Source organism: Mercenaria mercenaria, chromosome 10 (assembly GCF_021730395.1).
Source record: "Mercenaria mercenaria strain notata chromosome 10, MADL_Memer_1, whole genome shotgun sequence".
Lineage (NCBI taxonomy): Eukaryota > Metazoa > Mollusca > Bivalvia > Venerida > Veneridae > Mercenaria > Mercenaria mercenaria.
Window position 1 is genome coordinate 59,815,418 of NC_069370.1, and position 24,557 is coordinate 59,839,974.

General features: G+C 35.9%; 1 protein-coding gene and 1 long non-coding RNA gene across 2 annotated transcripts; one reads left to right on the top strand and one right to left on the bottom strand.

Annotated features, from left to right (window-relative positions):
• Positions 1-368: 368 nt before the first annotated feature.
• LOC128546426 (G2/M phase-specific E3 ubiquitin-protein ligase-like) lies at positions 369-8,827 on the top strand. The gene is made up of 5 exons (XM_053516939.1): positions 369-662; positions 1,001-1,175; positions 2,466-2,644; positions 6,803-7,023; positions 8,604-8,827. The coding sequence occupies exons 2-5, from the start codon at positions 1,044-1,046 to the stop codon at positions 8,825-8,827; spliced, it is 756 nt and encodes a 251-aa protein (XP_053372914.1). The 5' UTR covers positions 369-662; positions 1,001-1,043.
• A 5,705-nt stretch (positions 8,828-14,532) lies between these two features.
• On the bottom strand, positions 14,533-23,416 carry LOC123550390 (uncharacterized). The gene is made up of 3 exons (XR_008372812.1): positions 22,877-23,416; positions 21,627-21,992; positions 14,533-16,923 (listed from the first exon to the last, which is right to left on the bottom strand). It is a non-coding gene; the product is annotated as an uncharacterized LOC123550390 (long non-coding RNA).
• Positions 23,417-24,557: the final 1,141 nt, after the last annotated feature.

Here is a 24,557-nt window from a genome sequence, read left to right on the forward strand (position 1 = left end):
CTATTATCACGTTAGAGATAGTGTTCAAACATTTGACTTTGACCCATACTACATAGGTCAAAGTTCACACCTGTACGTCAACATACTTGTACTCTCATTGTCAACTTTGTGACTTTTTTATGCCTGCCAAGTTCTTTTTATACTTTGGATCTCCTATTTCTCATAATTGGATTATTTGTTCTGCAGAAGACCTACTGCAGAGGTCAAAAATCATATTTACAATCAGCCTAGTTTCATGTCCACACTATAAAACTTTGTGTTGGCAAATTATTTATGGAAGGGGTTTACACGTGTAGGGGACTACTGCATTGCCTACAATACTCTATGCGCTTGTATTACATTTTTTTTAAATTTCTTTTTAGTGATGATTGACTACAGGATCTATCCCAGACATTAGATACACATGAACATTTAAGTTCAACCAAACTAAATGTGACCAGAACCAATCCTCTAGATGGTACCAGAAGGTCGATTCGGAGACCCAGTTTCAACCCAACAGCAAAGTTGTCAGTACACTTTGCAGATGACTTTGGTACATCAGAAGGTGCTGTAGACCAAGGCGGCCCTACAAGAGAGCTTTTTGCTTTTGAAGCAGATTTCTGAGTTGCCAATGTTTAGTGGTTCAGTCACCTCAGGCAAATTAGTGGCTTTGGATGCAGCAGGTACAAATTATCAACATCATTTAAAAGGTTGCTACAACTACTACAAACTTAAATAATTAATGTTCTGCAAAAATTTTTTTTCAGAAAATAAAATCTGAAATTACATGGTGAGAAGGTCATTTCTAAATACTCATATATTGTACATGTATATGTTTCTGTACACATGTACATGATTGTACAGATGTGTGTCTAGAACTAAGTTTCACTGCATTTCTGTCAAGTTAAATCTCGACTGTTGTTTATCATTCACTTTAATCAAATTTATAATTTTGGCCAGTTGTCAGTTTTAGTAAATTGATGTGTAATAGAACTGGTAAAAAACTACTTTGTCTCTGCAGCCTAAAGGATGGATTAAACCATGATGTTGGAGTTTTACTAGCTATGGCAGTAGTACATTGTGGGCAGTTTCCAAAATTTATGAGCCAAACCGCATACAACTCGCTGTTAAAAGACGACATACCCATAAGTGTAATGGACATTCCTGATAGTGTACAGAGGACAAAAGTTCAGCAGGTAGATACTTAGTAAGTTTATTGTTAGCCCATTTTAAGCTCACCTGAGCCAATTTTAGGCTCATGGTCAGCTTTTGTGACCGCTCAATGTTCGTTGTGTGTTGTATGTTCTTAAAAAAATCTTTTTCTTGAAAATCACTAGGCAGAATTACACTAAACTTCACAGGAATTATCCTTGCGTGGCCCCCTTTCAAAATTGTTCAAAGATAAAATCTAAAAGTCTTCTAGTTCAAAACCGCAAGTTGTAGAGCCTTGATATTAGACATGTAACATTATCTAACGGTCCTCTATGAAGATTGTTTAAATTATGCCCCTGAGGTGAAAAGAGGCCCCACCCCTGGGGGTCCCAAGTTTACATTGACTTATATAGGAAAAAACTTTGAAAATCTTTTTGTCTGAAAAGGCAAGACCTAGGCCTTTGATATTTGGTATGTTGCAGTGCGTTGTGGTCCTCTATCAAGATTTTTCAAATTATGCCCCTGGGGTGAAAAGAGGTGCTGACCTTGAGGTCCCAGACTTATATAGAGGAAAAAAACAAAATCTTCTTTTCTGAAAGTTCAAGGCCTAGGCCTTTGATATGTAGCATTGCCTAGTGGATTTCTAAATGATTGTTCAAATTATGCTCCTGAGGTGAAAAGAGTCCCCGCCCTGGGAGTCACTTGTTATATGAGTTATATAGGAATAAATATTTCAAAAATTATCAGGTCATATTTCCTAGACTGTTTAATTATAATTAGCTGATGACCCCAAGTGATTAGGAGTCACTTCACTGCAAACTTGACCTACTGACCTACTTTCTTGTTTTTTAAGATACAGCCTTGAAATTTGGATGACATGTACAGTTTTTGCACCAATCTCAAAACTAAATTTCAGTGACCATGAATATGACCTACTGACCTACTTTCTAATATTGTAGTGTCAGTTTGCCATTTGAACATGTGGCTCACATTACTCAGGTGAGCGATTCAGGGTCATCATGAACATCTTGTTTTGTTTTGAAAGAATGCAGATCAGGTTTGTAGTAATTGCCCACTGAGACTCCGAAGACAATGTAGCTTCCATATGAGCTATTATAGGTCAGAGTATTTGCCTAGAATAGTCTTGGTTTATATTATGGGGTATTGAGACTGATAAATATCCTGCTGTATGAATTGCACAATATTACACATTATTGCACATTCGTATGGTATTAAAAGGGGACAAATACTTACAGATAAACCAGAAAATAAGAGACAGATATAAGGTAATAACACTTCGCAATCTAAATTTTGTTTTCTTTCTTTTTTGCTAGCTCCTTGAAGCCACCTCCTGTGACGCTATTCAAGAAATGATGCATGAGAATTATGTATTATTTGAGTTAGCTGGTTGCTACAAACCAGCTACAACCTTTAGTGAAAGTTCAAGGAATAAACTGGTAGATGATGTGGTCAGGTTTATTGTTATTGGGAGGAATCTTCCACCTATTCAACAGTATGTTCAAGATCTTTTATAAATTTCATAAACTTGTACATTACAATTAACTTGCAATCTTTATCCTTAAAGATGTTATATTGAGCAAGCAAGTACATGTAATGTCAGGGTTGATAAGTTAGCTTACTTTAAAATCAAATAGTAGCCAATATCTATGAAACTTTCTTGATTTATTGGTTAAGTATATTGACATTTTGTGCAAAATTATTTATAAAAGAATAGATTAACTATTCAAGACAATGCTGAATCACAGTAGCTTGTAGTAGCCGAAACCACTTTGCTTACATTTAGGGCAAGAGAATGCTTAAGCAGTACTCTGTGTTTTTCATTGTAGATAAAAATGATCCAATCTATGCATCTCTATATGTGTATATAATTGCCTTTATTGCAAGTGGTGGGGGCATATATGAACTTGCGCACCTCCTACTTTTTATCTGGGTCCACCCCCTATTTTCAGAGTTATGGCCCCTGAAATAGTTAAAAATGCACATTGTCACCTTGTGACGCATCTAACTAAAAAAAGTATTTCATATAAATGAATGAAACCTTGCATGAGTCTTTATCATTATCTGAACTTGCGCACCTTCTATTTTTTGTCTGCCTCCGTCCCCTATTTCCAGAGTTATTGCCCCTGAAATAGTTAAAAATGCACATTTTCACCTTGTGATGCACCTAGCTCATAGAGTATATGACATAAATGGATGAAAACTTGCATGAGTCTTTATCATGATATAAACTTGCGCACCTCGTATTTTTTTGGCAGACTCCACCCCCTATTTTTAAAGTTATGGCCCATGAAACAGTCAAAAATGCACATTTTCACTTAATAATGTGCCTAGCTCAAAAAGTATTTGATGTAAATTTATGAAACCTTGCTTGAGTCTTTATCATGCTGTGAACTTGCGCACTTTGCATTTTTATTAGCTCACCTGTCACAAAGTGACAAGGTGAGCTTTTGTGATCGCGCGGCGTCCTCCGGTTTCGTCCGTAGTCCGTTCACTGGTGCGTGGTGCGCGTGCGTCTAATTTTGCTTGTGACCACTCGCAGAGTCTACATTTTTCATTGCGATCTTCTATGTAAAGTTGGTCAGACAGTTCACCCTATTTATAGTTAGGCAAGTATCAGAAAAATGGTCACGTGTCCGTCAAAAATCTAGTAAAAGTAGTCTAAAATAGAAAACCTTGTGACTCTCTGTAGATGGCACATTGATTTTTCACAAGGCTTCATGAAAAGGTAGAAGGTCAGCTTTTGTGATTCTAGGCGTCACGTTTCGAACGTGGGTACGTGCCGTTCAAAACTAGCGTCCGTGATCAAACTTTGAAACTTGTGACCCTCTAGAGGCATATTTTTCATGGGATCTTTATGAAAGTTGGTCGAATGTTCATCTTGATGATATCTAGGTCAAGTTCGAAACTGGGTCACGTGCGGTCAAAAACTAGGTCAGTAGGTCTAAAAATAGAAAAACCTTGTGACCTCTCTAGAGGCCATATATTTCACAGAGACTTCATGAAAATGGTCAGAATGTTCACCTTGATGATATCTAGGTCAGTTCGAAGTGGGTCACGTGCCTTCAAAAACTAGGTCAGTAGTCAATAATAGAAAAACCTTGTGACCTTTCTAGAGGCCATATATTTACATGATCTTCATGAAATTATCTGAACTGTTCACTTGATGATATCTAGGTCAAGTTCAAAACTGGGTCACGTGCCGTCAAAAACTAGGTCAGTAGGTCAAAAATAGAAAAACCTTGTGACCTCTCTAAGGCCATATTTTTCAGGATCTGTATGAAAGTTGGTCTGAATGTTCATCCTTGATGATATCTAGGTCAGGTTCGAAACTGGGTCACGTTCGGCTCAAAAGCTAGGTCAGTAGGTCTAAAAATAGAAAAACCTTGTGACCTTCTCTAGAGGCCATATATTTCATAAATCTTCATGAAAATTGGTCAGAATGTTCACCTTGATGATATCTAAATCAAGTTCAGAAATGGGTCACGTGCCATCAAAACTAGGTCAGTAGGTCAAATAATAGAAAAACCTTGTGACCTCTCTAAGGCCATATTTTCATGGGATCTGTATGAAAGTTGGTCTGAATGTTCATCTTGATGATATCTAGGTCAAGTTCGAAACTGGGTCACGTGCGTCAAAAACTAGGTCAGTAGGTCAAATAATAGAAAAACCTTGTGACCTCTCTAAAGGCCATATTTTTCATGGAATCTTCATGAAAGTTGGTGAATGTTCACTTGATGATATCTAAGTCAAGTTCGAAAAGGGTCAGTGCGTCAAAACTAGGTCAGTAGGTCAAAAATAGAAAAACCTTGTGACCTCTCTAGAGGCCATATTGTCATGGATCTATGAAAGTTGGTCGAATGTTCATCTTGATGATATTAGGTCAAGTTGAAAGTGGGTCACGTGCCTCAAAAAGTAGGTCAGTAGGTCAAATAATGAAAAAACGTTGTGACCTCTCTAGAGGCCATATTTTTCATGGGATCTGTATGAAAGTTGGTCTGAATGTTTATCTTGATGATATCTAGGTCAAGTTTGAAACTGGGTCAACTGTGATCAAAAACTAGGTCAGTAGGTCTTGAAATAGAAAAACCTTGTGACCTCTCTAGAGGCCATACCCTTGAATGGATCTTCATGAAAATTGGTCAGAATGTTCACCTTGATGATATCTAGGTCAAGTTCGAAACTGGGTCACGTGCCTTAAAAAACTAGGTCAATAGGTCAAATAATAGAAAAACCTTGTGACCTCTCTAGAGACCATATTTTTCAATGGATCTTCATGAAAATTGGTTAGAATTTTTATCTTGATAATATCTAGGTCAAGTTCAAAACTGGGTCACATGAGCTCAAAAACTAGGTCACTATGTCAAATAATAGAAAAAACGACGTCATACTCAAAACTGGATCATGTGGGAAGAGGTGAGCGATTCAGGACCATCATGGTCCTCTTGTATTTTTATGCCCCCACTTTTAGGGGGTGCATATAGATTTGCCCTTGTCCATCCAGCCTCCTTCCGTCCGTCCGTCCTTCCGAGAATGTTGTGTCGCACCTAGCTCCAAAAGTATTTGACATAGAGTCACAAAACTTTACAGGAATGTTGGTCAGCATGTGTAGTTGTGCACCTGGGGTTTCGCATCTGGATTCATTCAGTCGTGTAGGGGTTATGGCCCCTGACTTTGTGAAAATTGGTCATTTTAATGTTTTGTCGCGCCTAGCTCCAAAAGTATTTGACCTAGAGTGACAAAACTTTACAGGAATGTTAGTCAGCATGTATAGTTGTGCACCTGGGGTTTTGCATCCTCATTCATTCAGTCATGTAGGAGTTATGGCCCCTGACTTTGTAAAAATTGGTCATTTTAATGTTGTGTCGTGCCTGGCTCCAAAAGTATTTGACCTAGAGTCACAAAACTTTACAGGAATGTTGGTCAACATGTGTAGTTGTGCACCTGGGGTATTGCATCCGGATTCATTCAGTTGTGTAGTAGTTATGGCCCCTGACTTAGTAAAAAATTTGTCATTTTTATGTTGTGTCGCTCGTAGCTCCAAAAGTATTTGACCTAGAGTCACCAAAGTTTACAGGAATGTTGGTCAGCATGTGCAGTTGTGCACCTGGGGTTTCGTGTCCAGATTCATTCAGTCTTGTAGGAGTTATGGCCCTTGACTTAGCTAAAAATTGGTCATTTTAATGTTGTGTCGCGCGTAGCTCCAAAAGTATTTGACCTAGAGTCACCAAAGTTTAAAGGAATGTTGGTCAGCATTTGCGGTTGTGCACCTGGGGTTTCGCGTCCGGATTCATTCAATATTGTAGGAGTAATGGCCCCTGACCTAGGAAAAAATTTGTGTCATTTGTCATGTAGTGGGGGCATCTGTGTCCCATGGACACATTTCTAGTTCTTGAGAATTTTAGTGCTTATTACAGAGTTATGGCCCTTGAAATAGCCAAAGTAATGGATTTTTTGTTTGTGATGCTAGCTCATAGCTCAAAAAGTGTATGGCCTAGAATACTGAATACTTCATAAAAGAATTATCATAAAATGTTAGTTTAGGCTATATTGCCCCCTTAAGACTGCAAACATTTGAATTATTGCCCCTTCTTTGTGACAAATGTACCAGTGAGGGGCAGTTGATTATGTAGATGGAATGTCTTTATTGCAGACTGAGGCAAGGTCTTCAGACATTTGGTCTTTTAGACCTGATGAAAGATCACAGTACACAATTCAATGCGGGTTTTCTGCCAGGTCAGACAACAAATTTGACAGCAGAGCAGGTGGAAGCTGTCTTCAGTAAAATTGAATACTCAGAAATATGGAGCAACAAAAGGAGAGAGGAAGAATGCACCATTGCATACTGGAGAGATTATCTGATTGATATAGAGGGTATATAGCTATAATGTCATGTATGCAATCTCTGTTGTGTACCTAGGGAGATATATTATTTTACATGTATTGTTAATCCATCTGTTTGACCAAGTTTGACTGCACTAGTAATCCTGACCATACAGTAATTTTTTTCTTAAAATTGTCAATGGATCCAGTACTGGAAAAATTGTGAAAATTAGCATTGTTTCTCTCAAAATTGTGAATTTTTCCCCCTGTAGTTTTAATACTTTGTGAATCAAAATGTTTAATGATGGAATGTGAATATATGGGTGTATAAAGATAGGCATCTATAACTTGCAATCATATATTTATTCCAAAACAATTTATTTATTTTATTTTGTTGGGTTTAACGTCACACCGACACAATTTAAGGTCATATGACCACTTTCAGCTTTGATGGTGGAGGAAGACCCCAGGTGTCCCTCCGTGCATAATTTCATCACGAGCGGGCACCTGGGTAGAAAGTTGTGACCACTCTAGTTTAAGATCCAGCCTTGAAATTTGGATGACATGTACCGTTTTGCACACCAATCTTTAAACTGTCTTTCTGAGTGACCATAAATGTGACCTACTGATCTACTTTCTAATATTTTAGCATCAGTTTGCCATTTGAAACATGTGGTTCAATATACTCAGGTGAGCGTTTCAGGGTCATCATGACCCTCTTGTTAGAGGTTTTCACACCAATTGTGAATGGGTCTGGTGGACCCAATTTGAAAATTGTTACAGACCGTCCGCAGCTGTGAACGGGTCCGATATTAAGCGCCACTTATATAAGAAAAAAAAAACAGTGCCAGATTTAAGTGAAACTTACCAGGTTTTATCTAAACTCCATCCAACTTGGTCTGAATATTGGTTGGTAATGACCCTCTTCAAAAAATATTCATTTGCTTTTAGTTAATGACAGCAGGGGCGGCGAAATACGATTTTGACTTGCTTGTCCGTTTTTGTCATTTGCTATTTTTTACTTGTCCGTATGATAGTTCTATAATAAATTCTGGTGAAATTTCACTTGTCGGTACAAGCTTTGGGACAACCTGGGCAAAACAGACAATTGAATTTGCCGCCCCTGGACAGGTTATGGAGCCTCAGGGCTAAATATTGAAAATGTTAAAAACAAATAGTCTACAAATAAACTGCAAGGACTACCGCTTTGGTACATCAGCCAGTTGAGTTGTACTTTTAAATTCCCTGTTCCTGTAGAATTGATTGCATATTTGGGGGTCAAAAGGCTACAATTAGCAAAACTGTTAAAAGAAGTCAACAAGCTCTAAAGCCAAAATATTTGGTGTATGTCTAGTGATTCTCTAGTCAAAAATGTTCCAGTTCATCACACATTAGGGGTAACAAGTAGAAGTATCTTTTAGCCTTGCGGCCCCTAATGTGAAATGAACTAGAACCGTTAGGACATTCTTGTATAAGCCAAATACCTTAGTTGAAGCATGTGCCAATAATTTTGAAGGTTTTCTCTTGAAAGATATTTCTATTTTTTGCAGCTGTCTTGTTATACCTATTAATCCATTTAGCGTACCTTTAAAATTTGTCTTCAGTTATTTTTACAAGCTATATTTTTACAGAACGAAATGTTGGAGTGACATTCGAAGACGTGTTAGTGTTTGCGACTGGAGGCAACAAGGTGTTGTATTTGGGATTTTCACCAGACCCATCAGTAGAGTTTGTCTATGACAGTGGTGAAAAGAATTTTCCACTGGCAAACACGTGTTCAATGGTCCTACGGCTTCCAACAGTTAACAGCTATGAACAATTCAAGAACATGGACTTTGGAATATTAAACCTTTGAAATGCCAAACACTGGTACTAGATTAAAAGCACAATTTCCATAAACATTTAAACTACTTGTATGTCATGATATAATTCTAGAAATGTTATTTTAGTTTCGTGTTATCGATTAGTGATTATACCTGATAAACCGCACAGTGAAATTATCAAAGTCCGATTAACGCAAAAGTTTACCGGCGTATGAAAGCGAAACAATTGCGTGATCTAAAAGACGTCATCTGCGATGCTTCCTGATAAGTTTCGAATTTGACATTGTATGAAATAAAACAAAAAGTGTTTACATAATAACAGAAAAATGTTGGTATCGATGTTATACGGTAATTTCACTCGGAACACCAAAGTTTTTTCACTCGTGCGAGCACTCGGAAATATCACTTGTGCCCATGGGAAATTATAACGCATTACCCGAAACCAACATTATCTTTATCTTGTATGTTCCAACACCACAGAGAAGAATTGCTCAGGATGGGGAGCATGTAGTTGTTGCCTTATCCATCTCATTTTGACAGTACCAGAGTTTAACTGTAAAACTATAAGAGGTATTGAGTTGAAACCTGCTATGTGGATAGATCTCATTGGGGGCAATGCAGAGCAGAGGAATCATAACTATCTCTTGTTATTTCTGAGTTACAGCCTTTTCATTTTGTCCACAATGGAATAGTATATCACCAAATGTTGGAAAGGAATTGACTTCAAACTATATACAAACTATCTATTTTTTTATATGTCTGCCCTGATGATTATGATATGAAACCGGTAGGTAGACAGAAATACAGATAGAGGAAACCCATTGGATGTTTTTCTTTTTTATTTATCTCTCTCTCTCTCTCTCTCACACACTGAGTTGGATTGCAGTGCACAACAGACATAACTATATGTCTTGTGTTGTTTTAGTTCTGGCACTTTATTTTTTTTTATTCTTTTGTACAATGTAAAACTTCTAAAACTACAAGTTATTGACAATCAACTTCTTATTTACAAAAGTCTCACTGAAGTGTAGTGCATAAGAGTCATAACTGTCCATAGCAGTTTTTGAGTTATGGCCCCTTATTTTTAATACTTAAATTTTTGTCAGCAGTTTACCTCTGAAAGTGTAAAAGTTATTTAAAATAAGTACTCAAACTTCATATACTGATGGATGTCATTTAGGAGGAGTGCAGAGGCCAAGAGTCTAAACTGTCTATAGTTAGTGCTGAGCTATGACCACTCATTATAATACTTAACATATATAACAGGATTACAGAACACCATATTTGCTGCATCTGATAACATGGATATTGGAGATAATTATTTAAAATAACTACTGTTACTTCCTCATACACAACATAATGTCTCCCCTCAGAGTTGGGGAAGACATATTATTTTTGCCCTGTCTGTCTGCCCCCACACTATTTCCCCTCAGTATGTAAAATCTTATTAACCATTCATCACAGAGACTTCATATTTCACATGATGGTTGGACTGCTGGAGTAGAAGACCCTCTATTGGGTCAAAGGTCAGAGTCACAGGTGTCAGTAATGTGAAATTTGCTTCAGTTTATTATCTTATGAATCATAAATAGGAATTTGTTGAAACGTCATACAATGATAGAGGACCTTGAGAGAAAGCGCTCTGTGTAAGACCCATAACTCTTTCATTAAATTTGAGCCAAAGGCGGCTCATGGTGAGCTTTTATGACCGCTCAATGTCCGACATCCATCCGTCAACATTTTCAAAAAAAAATATTTTGAAAACTACTGGGCTGAATTACACAGAAATGATCCTTAGTTGGTCCCCTTTCAAAATTGTTCAAAGAATTGAATTCAATGCAAAACTCTGGTTGCCATGGCAACCGAAATGAAAAACTTTAAAAATCTTCTTGTCCAAAACTGCAAGGCGTAGAGCCTTGATATTTGGCATATAACATCATGTAATGGTCCTCTATGAAGATTCTTCAAATTAATTCCCAAAAACCACAAGACCTAGGCCTTTGATATTTGGTATGTAGCATTGTCTTGAGGTCCTTTATCAAATATTGTTCAAATTATAACCCTGGGGTGAAAAGAGGCCCTGCCCTGGGGGTCTCAAGTTTTACATAAACTTAAATAGGGAAAAAAAATTTAAAAATCTTCTTGCTGTAAACTGCAAGGTCTATGCTTTTGGTATTTGGTATGTTGCATTGCCTTGTCGTCCTCGACCAAAATTGTTCAAAGTATGCCCCTGGTGTGAAAAGAGGCCCTGCCCTGGGGTCCAAAATTTAACATAGACTTATATTGGGAAAAAATCTTGTCTGAAAGTTCAAGGCATAGGCTTTTGATATTTGGTATGTAGCATGGCCTAGAGGATGTCTAATAGAATTGTTCAAATTATTCCCCAGGCATGAAAAGAGCTACTTGTTATATGAGTTATATAGGAATAAATACTTTGAAAACTATCAGATCATATTTCCTAGACTGTTTAATTATAATTACCTGATGATCCCAAGTGATTAGGGGACACCTGACTGTAAACTTGACCTACTTGAATTTCTTGTTACAGATACAGACTTGAAATTTGGACGACATGTACAGTTTTACACACCGATCCTAAAACTGTCTTTCAGTGACCATAAATATGACCTACTGACCTACTTCCTTATACTTCAGCATCATTTTGCTATTTTAAACAAGTGGCTCATATCACTTAGGAGAGGGTCATCATGACCCTCTTGTTTTAATTTTTCCCTTTGTTTTATTTTTTGTTGAGAGCATTCCTCAAACACTATGAAATTTGTTGATTAAATTTTATACAATGATAGAGCACATTGATAAGAGTGCATTGCAAAAGACCCAGAACTCGTCCTTGCTTTACTTTTTAATTATCTCCCTTTGTTTGATTTTCTTATCAAGAGCAATACTAATGCTATTTAATGGAGTTTGTTGAACCTGGGGTCATTTTACTCATTTGACATTGAGAGGGAGTGTAGTGTGTAAGACCCATAATCCTTCCTTGTTTAATTATGTCTCCGTCAGTTATTTCCCTTGGTTTAATTTTCTTGTTAAAAGCCTAACTCAGACACTACATGACAGAAGTTGTTGAAGCTTTATACAATGATAAATTTCATTGTCTTTTTTACCACCTCTTATCATATCCCATGGATGAGTCTTGTGCTTTTTACAAAAGCATCTTTTAGTTCATTTTTATGCCTCTTCAAAGGAGGGGTATATTGTTTTGCAGATGTCAATCTGTCGGTTGGTATGTAGACATATCTGTTTCCGGATGATATTTCAAGGAGGGGTATATTGTTTTGCAGATGTCAATCTGTCGGTTGGTATGTAGACATATCTGTTTCAAGATGATATTTCAAGAACGCTTTGGCCTAGGATCAAGAAAGTTGACGGGGAGATTGATCAGAACAAGCAGATGACCACTATTAATTTTGAGATCAGTAGGTCAAGGTCAAAGGTCAAGGTCACAGTGACCAAGAACAGATAAACGGTTTCCGGATGATGACTCAAGAATGCTTGGGCCTAGGATCATGAAAATTGATAAGAAGGTCGGTCATGACCAGCAGATGACCTCTATTGATTTTGAGATCAGTAAGTCAAAGGTCAAGGTCACAGTGACACAGAACAGTTAAATGGTTTCCAGATGACAACTCAAGAATGCTTGGGCCTAGGATCATGAAAGTTGATAGGGAGGCTGATCACGCCCGGCATATGACCCCTATTGATTTTGAGGTCAATAAGTCAAAGGTTAAGGTCACATTGACCCAGAGCTGTAGAACTTCAGTGTACAGTGACCAAAATATTTCCGTTCCTCGTGCAATCACTGAATGCATCAAGGGGGGCATTTCGTGTTCTACAAGCTCTCGTTTCTTTTGTAAAATACCACCCTGTTGAAAGCCATTATAACAAATCTTTCATCTCCAAATTCGCCTTCATGCATTGTTTATAATTTAACTACTAAATATTTTTCACATTTTCCTTCTTCCACAAACAGAATTTATTTTTTGGAGCATCTATTGGTTCCACCAATATTTTTGCTTTCAAAGCTGGCACACAATGTTTTAGTTTATTAAATACATGATTGTGTTTGTTTATGCAGACAATATTTGACATAAATGTGATGACTATTATTTTTGTTCAGTCGCATATTATCAATTAAGTCCCTAGCAGGTTTGGGGGACATAAAATATTCCTTTCTGTCCAGATCTCTTGCCATATATCAAGATCACTGAGTCAAAGATCAATTTATTTCAAAACTGTGACATGCATGGGTGGTTTTCATTGTAACCTTGCTCAAATATTCGTCATGTCCTAAAGATAGTTTATACATCTTGCAAAAGTGAAGTGATACATTTAGTATGCAATATTAGATGTCACAGCTTCTTATAACAAGAGCACCGCCTTGCGGGTGCTGACGCTCATCTGATTTTTTTTGTGTAATAGAAATATTGTCCTACCCATGATTTTCTAAGTCTAAAAAGGGCCATCATTCTTGCAAAAAGCAGGATAGAGTTATGTTTCTTGATGTACAGTGTCCACTTATGATGGTGAAAAACTGTTGCAAGTTTTAAAGCAATAGCTTTGATAGTTTATGAGAAAAGTTGACTTAAACATAATACTCAACCAAGAAAATGATTTTCTAAGTCCAAAAGGGGCAATAATTATTGCAAAAAGCAGGATGGAGTTATGTTGCTTGCTGTACAGGGTCAGCTTATGATGGTGAACAAGTGTTGCAAGTTTCAAAGCAATAGCTTTGATAGTTTAAGAGAAAAGTTGACCTAAACATAAAACTTAACCAAGAAATCTGATATTTTCTAAGTCCAAAAGGGGCCATAAATCTTGCAAAAAGCAGGACGGAGTTATGTTTCTTGCTATACAGGGTCAACTTATGATGGTGAACAAGTGTTGCAAGTTTTAAAGCAATAGCTTTGATAGTTTAGGATAAAAGCTGACCTAAACATAAAACTTAACCAAGAAAACTGATTTTCTAAGTCCAAAAGGGGCAATAAATCTTGCAAAAAGCAAGATGGAGTTATGTTTCTTGATGTACAGGGTCTGCTTATGATGGTGAACAAGTATTCCAAGTTTCAAAGCAATAGCTTTGATAGTTTAGGAGAAAAGTTGACCTAAACATAAAACTTAACCAAGAAATCTGATATTTTCTAAGTACAAAAGGGGCCATAAATCTTGCAAAAAGCAAGATGGAGTTATGTTTCTTGCTATACAGGGTCAGCTTATGATGGTGAACAAGTATTCCAAGTTTCAAAGCAATAGCTTTGATAGTTTAGGAGAAAAGCTGACCTAAACATAAAACTTAACCAGGCAACGCCGACGCAGACGCCGACGCCGACAACCGCTCAAGTGATGATTATAACTCATCATTTTTTTTCAAAAAATCAGATGAGCTAATAAATGAATACTCAAAATACTTTTATGTTAACATTTTTCAAAATTAGGCATGTCAGGGAAAAGGCCGAGGTTATACATCAATGATTAAACATGGCATTTTGTATTCATTATTCTTTGTTTTCCTTTTAAGATCATACTGTCAATACCACATTGAGTTCAAAGATCTCTGCATTTTGTATTATCCACTTACAGAGAAAGCCCTGTCCCCATTTAGAAGCCTGGTTTTGTTTGTATTGTCCTGTATGTTGTTAGATATTAAATTTTCTCTACAGTTATTAACATTTGGATTTAATTACAGTTAAGAATAATTTGTTTCAATAAAACATAAAAGCTCAGTGTTATCTTTATTTATGAATATAATATTGTGAATGTAACAAAACATGCCGGACTTGGGAAATAGGTTAATGATATTTATTAAATACAAATATAGCATATATATGCAATTAAGCAACATGCATATACAGTTATACAATATACACATGACTTTTTACCAAAGACATATTTAATTTTACAATATAACTTTATAGAACATATGCAGTTATAGAACATACATAAACAGTTATTGAATTTTGCAACGTTTGACGTGCCATAGACTTATTGGCCATGATGTCATCATGATTCATAAGTATATATTGAAAGCTTGATGAAGAAATGTGTTATGAGAAAGTTATAGCCAATGTTAAGTTTTCGTGACGAACAGACTACAATGATCCACATGTAGGGCTTTACAATAACATCGTTAAAATGTGTGTCCATATTTAAGACAGTGGAGGAACTTAAATGTGCTGTTACTCCATAGGAATGGTCTCCGTCCGTTCTTCCATAACATTTTGTGTCCGCTCTGTATCTCCTAAACCCCTTGGATTTTCATGAACTTTGGGTCAAATGATAACCTCATCAAGACAATGTGCAGAACCCATGAGTCAGCCATGTCGGTTCAAGGTCAAGGTCAAAGGTTTGAGCCTTCCGTTTCGTGTCCGCTCTGTATCTCCTAAACCCCTTGAAGGATAATCATGAATAACCTCATCAAAACAATATGCAGAACCCATAAGTTAGCCATGTCAGCTCAAGGTCAAGGTCACAACTCGAGGACAAAAGATTGAGCCTTCCGTTTTGTGTCCGCCCTGTTTCTCCTAAACCCCTTGAAGGATTTTCATCAAACTTTGGTCAAATGATCACCTTATTACGGCAATGTGCAGAACTCATAGTCAGCCATGTTGGCTCAAGGTCAAGGTCACAACTTAGGGTCAAAGGTTTGAGCCATTTTGTGTCCACTCTGTATCTCCTAATCCCCTTGAAGGATTCATATGAAACCTGGATCAAATGATCACCTATCCAAGACAATGTGCAGAACTTACGAGTCAGCCATGCGGGGTCAATGTCACAACTCAAGGTCAAAGGTTTCATGTCTGCTCTATATCTTCTAACCGCCTTGAAGGAATTTTATCACACTTGGGTCAAATGATCACCTCATCGGGACGATGTGCCGAACTGATGAGTCAGCCATGCCAGCTCAAGGTCTAGGTCACAACTTAGGGTCAAAGGTTTGAGCCTTTCATTTCATGTCCACTCTGTATCTCCTAAACCGCTTGAAGGATTTTCATGAAACGTGGGTCAAACGATCACCTCATAAAGACGATATGCATAATTCATGGGTCAGTATGTCAGTTCAAGGTCAAGGTCACAGCTCAATGTCAAAGATTTACCCTTAGGATTTTCATGAAACTTTGGTCAAATGATCACCTCATCAAGACGATGTGCAGAATTCATGTTGTTCCAGAAAAAGCATGACAAAGAATTAAATTGTGCAAAATTGGCTGGAAACTAGATTTGTTGATATACACGTAACTATATAGATTGAGAGGGAGACGATCTAACATAAGTGCTCATTTATTATTCAATTTATTAAACAAGTAGGCAAAAATGATATGATGCTACTACATTCGATAATGAATGTGATATTCTATTTATCACACTGCCAGATTCATAATAAATTGGAGTACTTCTACATAAATGTCCATTCCATAAGATGATGACTCACCAAGTACATTTATATTGTCTTGCAATAGCCTAAAATTGTCATCATTTAAAGGATTCACAATATTTGGAATGGTCAGTATTGTTTCTGGATCTGATAAATCCCAGTCAACATTGTTTTTTTCCAAAGATCCATGTCTGCTGTCAGATATATTCCTCATAGCAGTGGACTGAGGACGCGCCTGTTGAATAACGCCAGCATACCACAACTGCAGCGCTGTTTTATTGTTTTCAGTTCTAAGTTTATGATTATTGTGAACAGATGCCCATTTTATTAATTCAGCATCGATCTGTGGTAAAAATGTGTGATGCAAGGCGAATATATGAATTTCATTGTTTATATCTAAAAGTTTGTAATCTTCCATATGATAAAATAGTTTATAAAATTTATCCAATGTACACTTTGGTAAAGACATCTCTCCATAAGCATTCAATTCTTTGATTGTGTGTAGACAGGCCACTAACAGCACTTCCCCTATTTGGTCCCAATTCTGTATTCATAAAACGTCTAACATGTACATACTCTCCACCATTATCTGTACGTATTCGACTAGGCAGACCATGATCAGCAATACCTTGAAGAAAGAAGACCAAACTGGTCTTGGCTCGATTGTTTGATGAAGCTCTCAGGAAAGTAACAAGCCTTGAAAACCCATCAATATCTCCATGGACAACAAATCGCCACCTGTAATAAAAGTATAAAAATAAAGGGAATTCCTATAAAAAAAATTATGCGCATCTTTCTGCGCAGCCGACACTATCTATGGAAAATTGAAGTGAAGTCAACATTTGTTGAAACATGTGACAATCTTAAATATCATGAATCTTGAAAAAAATAACATTTTTAAGAAGTTTTATTAGTAATCAAATGTTGATACTTGTTTACGTTGTATTGACATGTATCATGCCTGACATGTATCAAGCAACTTGCCATTTGTGGCTGTGTTTTGACAGCGCATTTTAGTACAAAGACAGTAATGTTCATATAATGTTAGATAACTAACTTTGTATTGATAAGACAATATCTCCTTTCAGATCATTTTGTATTCGAGTATAGAAAGGATTAGCGATGTATTAACATTAAGGTATAGGTCCATGTTTCAGAGTGAAAATTTCGAACGTCATCAAATCATAGAAAGAAAGCATTGTTTTACTTGAAAATTTAACAGCGTATAAAACATTTATATTATTCTACAAAACCATTGTCAATTTACTGATATATGTATTGAATTCCGGAAAGGGACTGCATGAAGGGGCCACACTTCAGGACAGTTCAGAGCCTTTAAAAACTCACCATTTTTTAAAAGCTGTTTCACGTCTTCGTTTCGATGCATTTGCAACATCGTGCGAGTGTTTAAACTTTACATAACTAGATAAAACATCGTTTTTGACAATTGTTTACATTTTTTCTTTACAAATGGCATTCTTATTTAAAGGGGGACAACTCATTAAGAATATTTTAAGTATCCAACTCTGTGGGACAGAACAGTAAAACATGTATTGGACAGATAAGTTGTGTGTCAAGATGCTGTTCATTCGTTAAGAAAATCTGTTGTTTTTGTGATATACTGCTAAACCTTAAATAATTTTGTTTTAACTTCTAGCAGACATAATCAATTTGGTCAGGTTCGCGCCATTTTACGCCCAAACAGGTGTTGTATTCAAGCGGTCTTAACATACTTTAGCATGGTGACCCATACATTTATGGCCATTTTTATGGTCACAATACACTTATCTATACACAAGGAAAACAGGAAAAAAATCTATGAAACAGTTTTGTTCAAAATTTAAAAATATATTCTCTACTATGGGTATTTTTCAAAAAAAAAAAGCTCATAAAAGCGAATATGAAACAATATTTCTTTTTCATTTGTACCCATTTTTGTAATAATATAGTATTACAAATATGACTATATGATATCAAAAAAGTACATGTATATGAGCTGCACCATGAGAAAACCAACATAGTGGCTTTGCGACCAGCATGGATCCAGACCAGACTGCGCATTCACTCAGTCTGGACAGGATCTATAATGCTGTTCGCTAACGGTTTCTTTAATTGCAAACGGCTTTGAAAGCGAACAGCATGGATCCTGACCAGACTGTGCGGATGCGCAGGCTGGGTTGAATCTATGCTGGTCACAAAGCCACTATGTTGGTTTTCTTATGGTGGGCCCATTGTTTTTATTTGTTCATTGTTTTCAGCACACATTTTCCTGTCATAAATGTGAATTTGATAAAAAATCTATGAAAAGGAAACATTATAGGAATTCTCTTTAAGATTGTAACTTCTTAACCAAAGAGTATATAACGCAAAAGGAGGCAAAAATAAGATTTAATAAAATGCTCAGGTGTGCTGATCTGATGAGCAACATTTGAATCCGCTGAAACAAATGAAGCAACATGACATAGTGGATCGTAAGTATTTGTAGTAAACAAGTTAGAAGTAGGCACTGCTTCAGTATTTAACCACCCGGGCTAATGTCCTCCCGGTTCAATTCCTATGCATCTAAACTGAACCGTGGTAAATCAGACGATAAACCACTCGAAGGCCTTGATTATTTGTTAATTATATAATGATGAATTGTCAGATTTCATTATCTCTAACCAAAATTTAATAGATATCTCCTTTGCTACAATACATAGTGGTAATCTCCCCAGTATACCATAGACAGCATTATTAGGTGTTTTTGTAGGTACACCTAGTATATATTTACAAAATCTCAGGTGAGTTCTATCTACTTCAGTATAATTGTACACGCCCCAAATTACAGAACCTTATAAAAAAAATAGGTGCAACCATTGTATCAAACATCTGCAGCTTTAATTTTACATTCATATTTACATGATCAAATAATGAAAGTAGATTGTGATATAAAGCCCCTTTGGTCAGACAAAGTTGTAACAGCCCCTAACAAATTGCCAGTATAAAGAAAATTTAACACCTAAATAAATAAAATGATCAACAATTTTAACCTTTTAATCGTCATGAAGAAATCTGTATCATTATGATTTTGATTTTGCATGGTGGTATACTTTATTGCTTTATTTTCAGCATAGTCCATGCTGGTTGCAAAGCCACTATGTTGGTTTTCTCATGGCACGGCTCATATACATACGTAGCAACACATAACTGATATGATGTGTTCACATAACAAACATTGGTTTAAAAGTCTCACCCAAAGACCGGATTGGCAGGGGTCCACTTATTTAAAACAGCCATCTTTAAATAGGACTTACTTTTAAATATATATATTTTGTTTATTATAGTCTCATCCATTTACAAACATCAGTAAATACAAATACACAATGGCAATATATATCTGCAAATGGTCATTCTTTTACAGAATTATAAGAGACTTAAATAAATTAATACTATTTACAATGTATGTTGCATTTAAAACCCTATCTACAGTGGAAAGTTGATGTTTACTAATAAAATACATTAGTAGACTTTATTTAAGGTATTAGGTCACTAATAGTAATGTTTACAAAATGGCCTTTGCTTGGTATATTCTGAAAGGTAACCGTGTTTTGCACTATTTTGCAAATTTTAAACAACTTTTACCGTGCCGTTTTTAAAAAAAATTGAATAACTTATGGTATCTCCTCAAGCTCAAGTAGAGACAATTTTCAAAGTGATAGGCACTAACCAAAACGTTTGCAGAGAACTCATTTTACCATTAATTTCAATAGAAGAAACATCAAACTATTGGTAAACAATTATAAAACACAATATAAAAATGTCAATATCATTTTTTCTATGGTGCCTCAAGTAAATTGATTTAATGAGACAGAATTCATACTTCAACATTGAAAAAATAAGGTCGAATGATGTGTTTCTGTTTTGAATTTTGCTTACTCCATTTAAAAATAACTTTAGGGAAGACGTAAAACCTACCTAAATTTCTTCCACAATGTATAATCTAAAAGTGAAAGCATAATAGAGAACTTTCACCGTGCGTAACTCAATATTTTTAAAGATTTGTAACTCTACCCCTTCTGTTTAAGTAGAAAATTCTCTTTGAACACCAAGAAATTGCTTATAAGATTCATCTTTTTCCATTTTTGTACAAAAAATCAATGAAAGTCTTGAAAGAAGTAAAAACTTACTAGTAAAAAAGGAAAATAACGAAAAAAAAAATTGGTCCCAGTAGGGCTTGAACAAGCCACCCAAAGAGATTGCAGGTCAAATATTTAAAAGATTAAATAACTTACTTCTAAAATATAGTTTTGTTATTATAGTCTCATCATTAAAACACTCTAAATACAAATACAATTGCAAATAATCTGCAATGGATCTTTTACAGAATTATAAGAGACTGAAATAATTAATACATTACAATGTGGTAGCATTTAAATATCCACTAGAAAGTTTGTTTACTATAATTTCTTGAACTTTATTAAGGTATTGCGGGTACTAATAGAATGTTACATAAATGCCTTTGCTTGGTATCTGAAGTAACCTGTCGTTTTCACATTTGCAATGTTAACAATTTGGCCAAATGAATAATATTTCTAAGCAGCAGAAAATTTTCCAAGCGAGGCCTCAACTTTGAGGAACTCATTGACCATTCTTTTCCAATCATTATTGGTATTTTTATAAATCATATCATTCTATGTCATAAGTAATGATTTAATGAGACAGAATCATACTCCATTGTGGTGTGAATGTGTTCTTAATTTTTTCCATTTATAAAATAATTGGGAAGACGTAAACCACAATTCTGCCACAATTGTTAGTTCTAAAAGTTAAAGCAATTAGAGCTTCAACCGGAGTAAGCTAGAATTTTAAAGATTGAACTCACCCACCAGTGTAGAATCATTAACCGTATCTTACATTCCTCACATGATATCTTAAAGAAGTAAAATTATAGTAAAAAAGAAATAACGATAAGAAAATGCCTTTATATCTTGAACCTGCCCCTCTTAAATTCAGAAAATCGTACGGGGCAAAATACCTAAAAGAGGTTTCGCTAGTGCATCCTAAATAAAACATTTATCACTGAATATATTAAATAGGTGGTAGACTGATTACTGCACTCATATATATTAGTGCTAATCTTACCAAAATTAAGAGTCCATTTCATTAACATTTCTTATTTATACACTTAAAAAAGTAAGTTATTAAGATGTGAATAAAACACCTAAATAAGGCTATCATTTAAAAATATTTTTGTTTGTTACATGTCCGCCTTCCTACTACTAAAATTTAGCCTACCCACAAGTTTTTTTCAATGACTTTCGGACCTTATTTTTTAGCTTATAAAGGTAATGATCCATATGCCAATAGAGATAACAACTCTTGTGTGTGTGGCAATGTTAATTAAAATATCTGCTTTTCATTTTGTTCTTTATTTACAGAAGTAGTATAGATTTATAGCTTACCTCTTCGCTACCAGAGTAAGGATTTTCTAGATTTATGCCGGCTACAACATCTCTCAGCTCTTCATCAAATATATTAGTGTATCTCTGGCGTACATTTGCAATGTTGTGTTTTGACATATGGTTACATATAGTTTGGCGACAGCTTGTACCCAGTAATTTACTTTTAGCAATCTCTGTAACACTAAATCCTAACGAAAACAAGGTATGCAACTGTGAAGCAGTTATGTCTTACGCAGAGACCCCAGGTTTAGTACCAGCAATTCTTGAACACAGAGTTGAACTTGTTTCGTTGGCACCAAAGTCAGGTTGTGTTGGTACATCAACAGTTTGCTGTTGGTGGATGTATTCTCTCAGTATATGGATCACCTGAAAAATGGACACATGTGACAAAAAATATAACAAAGAAAAACACTTACTGTACATCATAATTTATATAAGGTAGTTAGTTAGAGACTTCTCTGACGTTTTTCAAAAGCATTTAGAAGTCATTTTACGTTATCAACACTATGTCTTACATAACCAAAACAGCTTAATAAGAATGCCACTGTAAGTTACATTATGTCTTGTATAAGTGTGACCTTCACCTTGGAACTATGGACCTTTATGTTGCAAACAAAACGTGGTCTGGTTATGGTAAACATCTGTGCCAAGTTATTTCGAAATCCAATAAATGTCAGGGTTATTGACCTGCCACGATACTGTGGTGCTTTTAAAATCCATGCAGATGTTTTGAAAGTATGGTCCAGACAAGAATGTCTGACAGAAACATTTGACATGTAAATGTGACCTTGACCTTGGCACAACGGACCAGGATCTTGCGCGCGACAACTCTTACTCAAGATAATTGACCTATATGCGTGACCTTGACCTATGAGCGGACCTGGGTTTTGCACGCAATACATCATCTTGTTATGGTGATCACTTTTGCCAAGTTTTTTTTAATCCATGCAGGGATTTGGAAGGTACGGTCCGGACTCCAAACTGCCGACTGACGGACAGACAGATGGAAGGATGGTGCGATTACTGTACACCTTCGAAATCCAAACACACAACAATAAAGTGTAAAGACAAGGACATGTACAGATGTTAATTCTATAGAAAAAATAGGGGTCGGGTGCAGAGGTGGAGGAGTTAGAGGACTGTCATATCTCACACTGCACTGGGTGCATACCAGATCAGTACCCTATAACTTAATTTCGCGGACGAAGAGGCGGACAAATATAAAGACGACATACTTATTTTAGGCTTACCTGCAGCAAAGAATTTTCAACAGGTTCATATAGTCCCACCGGTATCCTTGTCCTAATTCTGTTGACATGTCTCGTAACAATTTGCAACCTGTCAAGGGTGTTTTGGAATGTTGTAACTACATGGTCATCTAAAGCTCAGACTTGAATGTCATTAGCATGTACAAACAGTTGTAGATCATGTAACAGTTTTGAAACTTCCTCGAAGAAATCACTAAGTGTCGCGACAGAGGAACTCTCAATTCGATCTGGTAGCGGAGACTGAATAAATAAAAAAAATAATACAAATATGAGAAGACGAAATATGACCACCATTTTGTCTCTTCAGAAAAAATTGTAGTTTCTTGATTCCCATTTGGATATAGGGCCTACGGTGTTGTAATTGGCTATGCTCGTAAATCACAGATACTGGTCCTAAAGCATAGTTACAAATCGATAAACACGGTTTTACGAAGGTAAACTGTAGTTCACGCTCGTAAACCTAGGTTCACGACCGTAAACATAGGTTTACGGCCGAAATTGATAGTTGATTTCATACTCCTAGTATATCAATCGTAAACCATGGTTTACGTTCGATAAACTAGGTTACTCGATTGAACTATGAATTTTGGTCGTTATCCTATGTTTATGACCATAAACTTGGGTTTACGAACGTGAACCTACGTTTATGAGCGTGAACTATGGTTTAAGACGTTATCCAATTGGCGCATTCGGCATACAAACCCGTGTAACTCTGACTAGATCACCCGAGTTTACCTGAGTGACACGAGTAACAATTGTAGTCCGAACGCTTTATCGAGTAACTTAAAATGATGGAAAACGTTACCTATATCAGTAAATGCTAACAGTTCAAAGGCTTTTGAGCTGTAACAATAATAAAGAATGGTTACTACTTTTGATGCATAAATGACTTCATTTTCCAAAATAAACAGCTGATCAGACGAGACAGAATCCCTCGTATCAGAAATTATGTTGAGTTAGTGGACTATATGTTTATGTATGCGATATATAGCGCTGTTAGCTGCGTGTATCTTACATAATGTTTGCATTTTTAATGACAATGAAATAAATGATTTTTGTGAAGAACCGAACCTAACCTAATAAAGATATGTTTGATGAATATAATGAGGACAGACTGCCTGGTATCGTTGTTAGAGATGAACTGGTATGACTTCTGTCAGAGTGAAGAAACCGGACTGGATTATTATCAATCGACTTTTCAGATTCTGGGATCAAGTAACACTTGGAAAAATGTTCAGCCCATAATGTTTAATAGACTACAAATTTCTATTTTATGTTAGTTTATACTTTGAATTATTTCTGAAGCAAGAGCTACAACTTATATTAGTCCTCTTATATCTACATATGACTCTACTAACCCGGGTCATTTCAAATTAAAGGGTGTTTGGTATAATTATTTCTTTTTTTATTCTTGTGACTTAAGTTCATTTAAGGAAACAGTGGAGACCCTGATCACATGATCAGTTTTACGGTGTTCAGTCTGCACTGTTTGCCAAGACCCATTTATAGGAAGAAATATATTACGAAAATGAATAAGCTCAACTCTACTGACTGTCTCTATTCCCCCATGCTAATGAATTTCTTTTTTTTTTTAAATGTCTTTGTTTAAAATGACATAACTTACAAATAGCACATAACAAACAGTATGCTTTTTTCAAACTTT

Bases quoted from the DNA above. Each gene is read 5' to 3' on its own strand.
- LOC128546426 (XM_053516939.1), top strand. From the start codon at position 1,044: ATGGCAGTAGTACATTGTGGGCAGTTTCCAAAATTTATGAGCCAAACC. The intron at 1,176-2,465 runs GTAGATACTTAG...CTTTTTTGCTAG, and splicing joins AGAGGACAAAAGTTCAGCAG to CTCCTTGAAGCCACCTCCTG. The intron at 7,024-8,603 runs GTATATAGCTAT...ATATTTTTACAG, and splicing joins TTATCTGATTGATATAGAGG to AACGAAATGTTGGAGTGACA.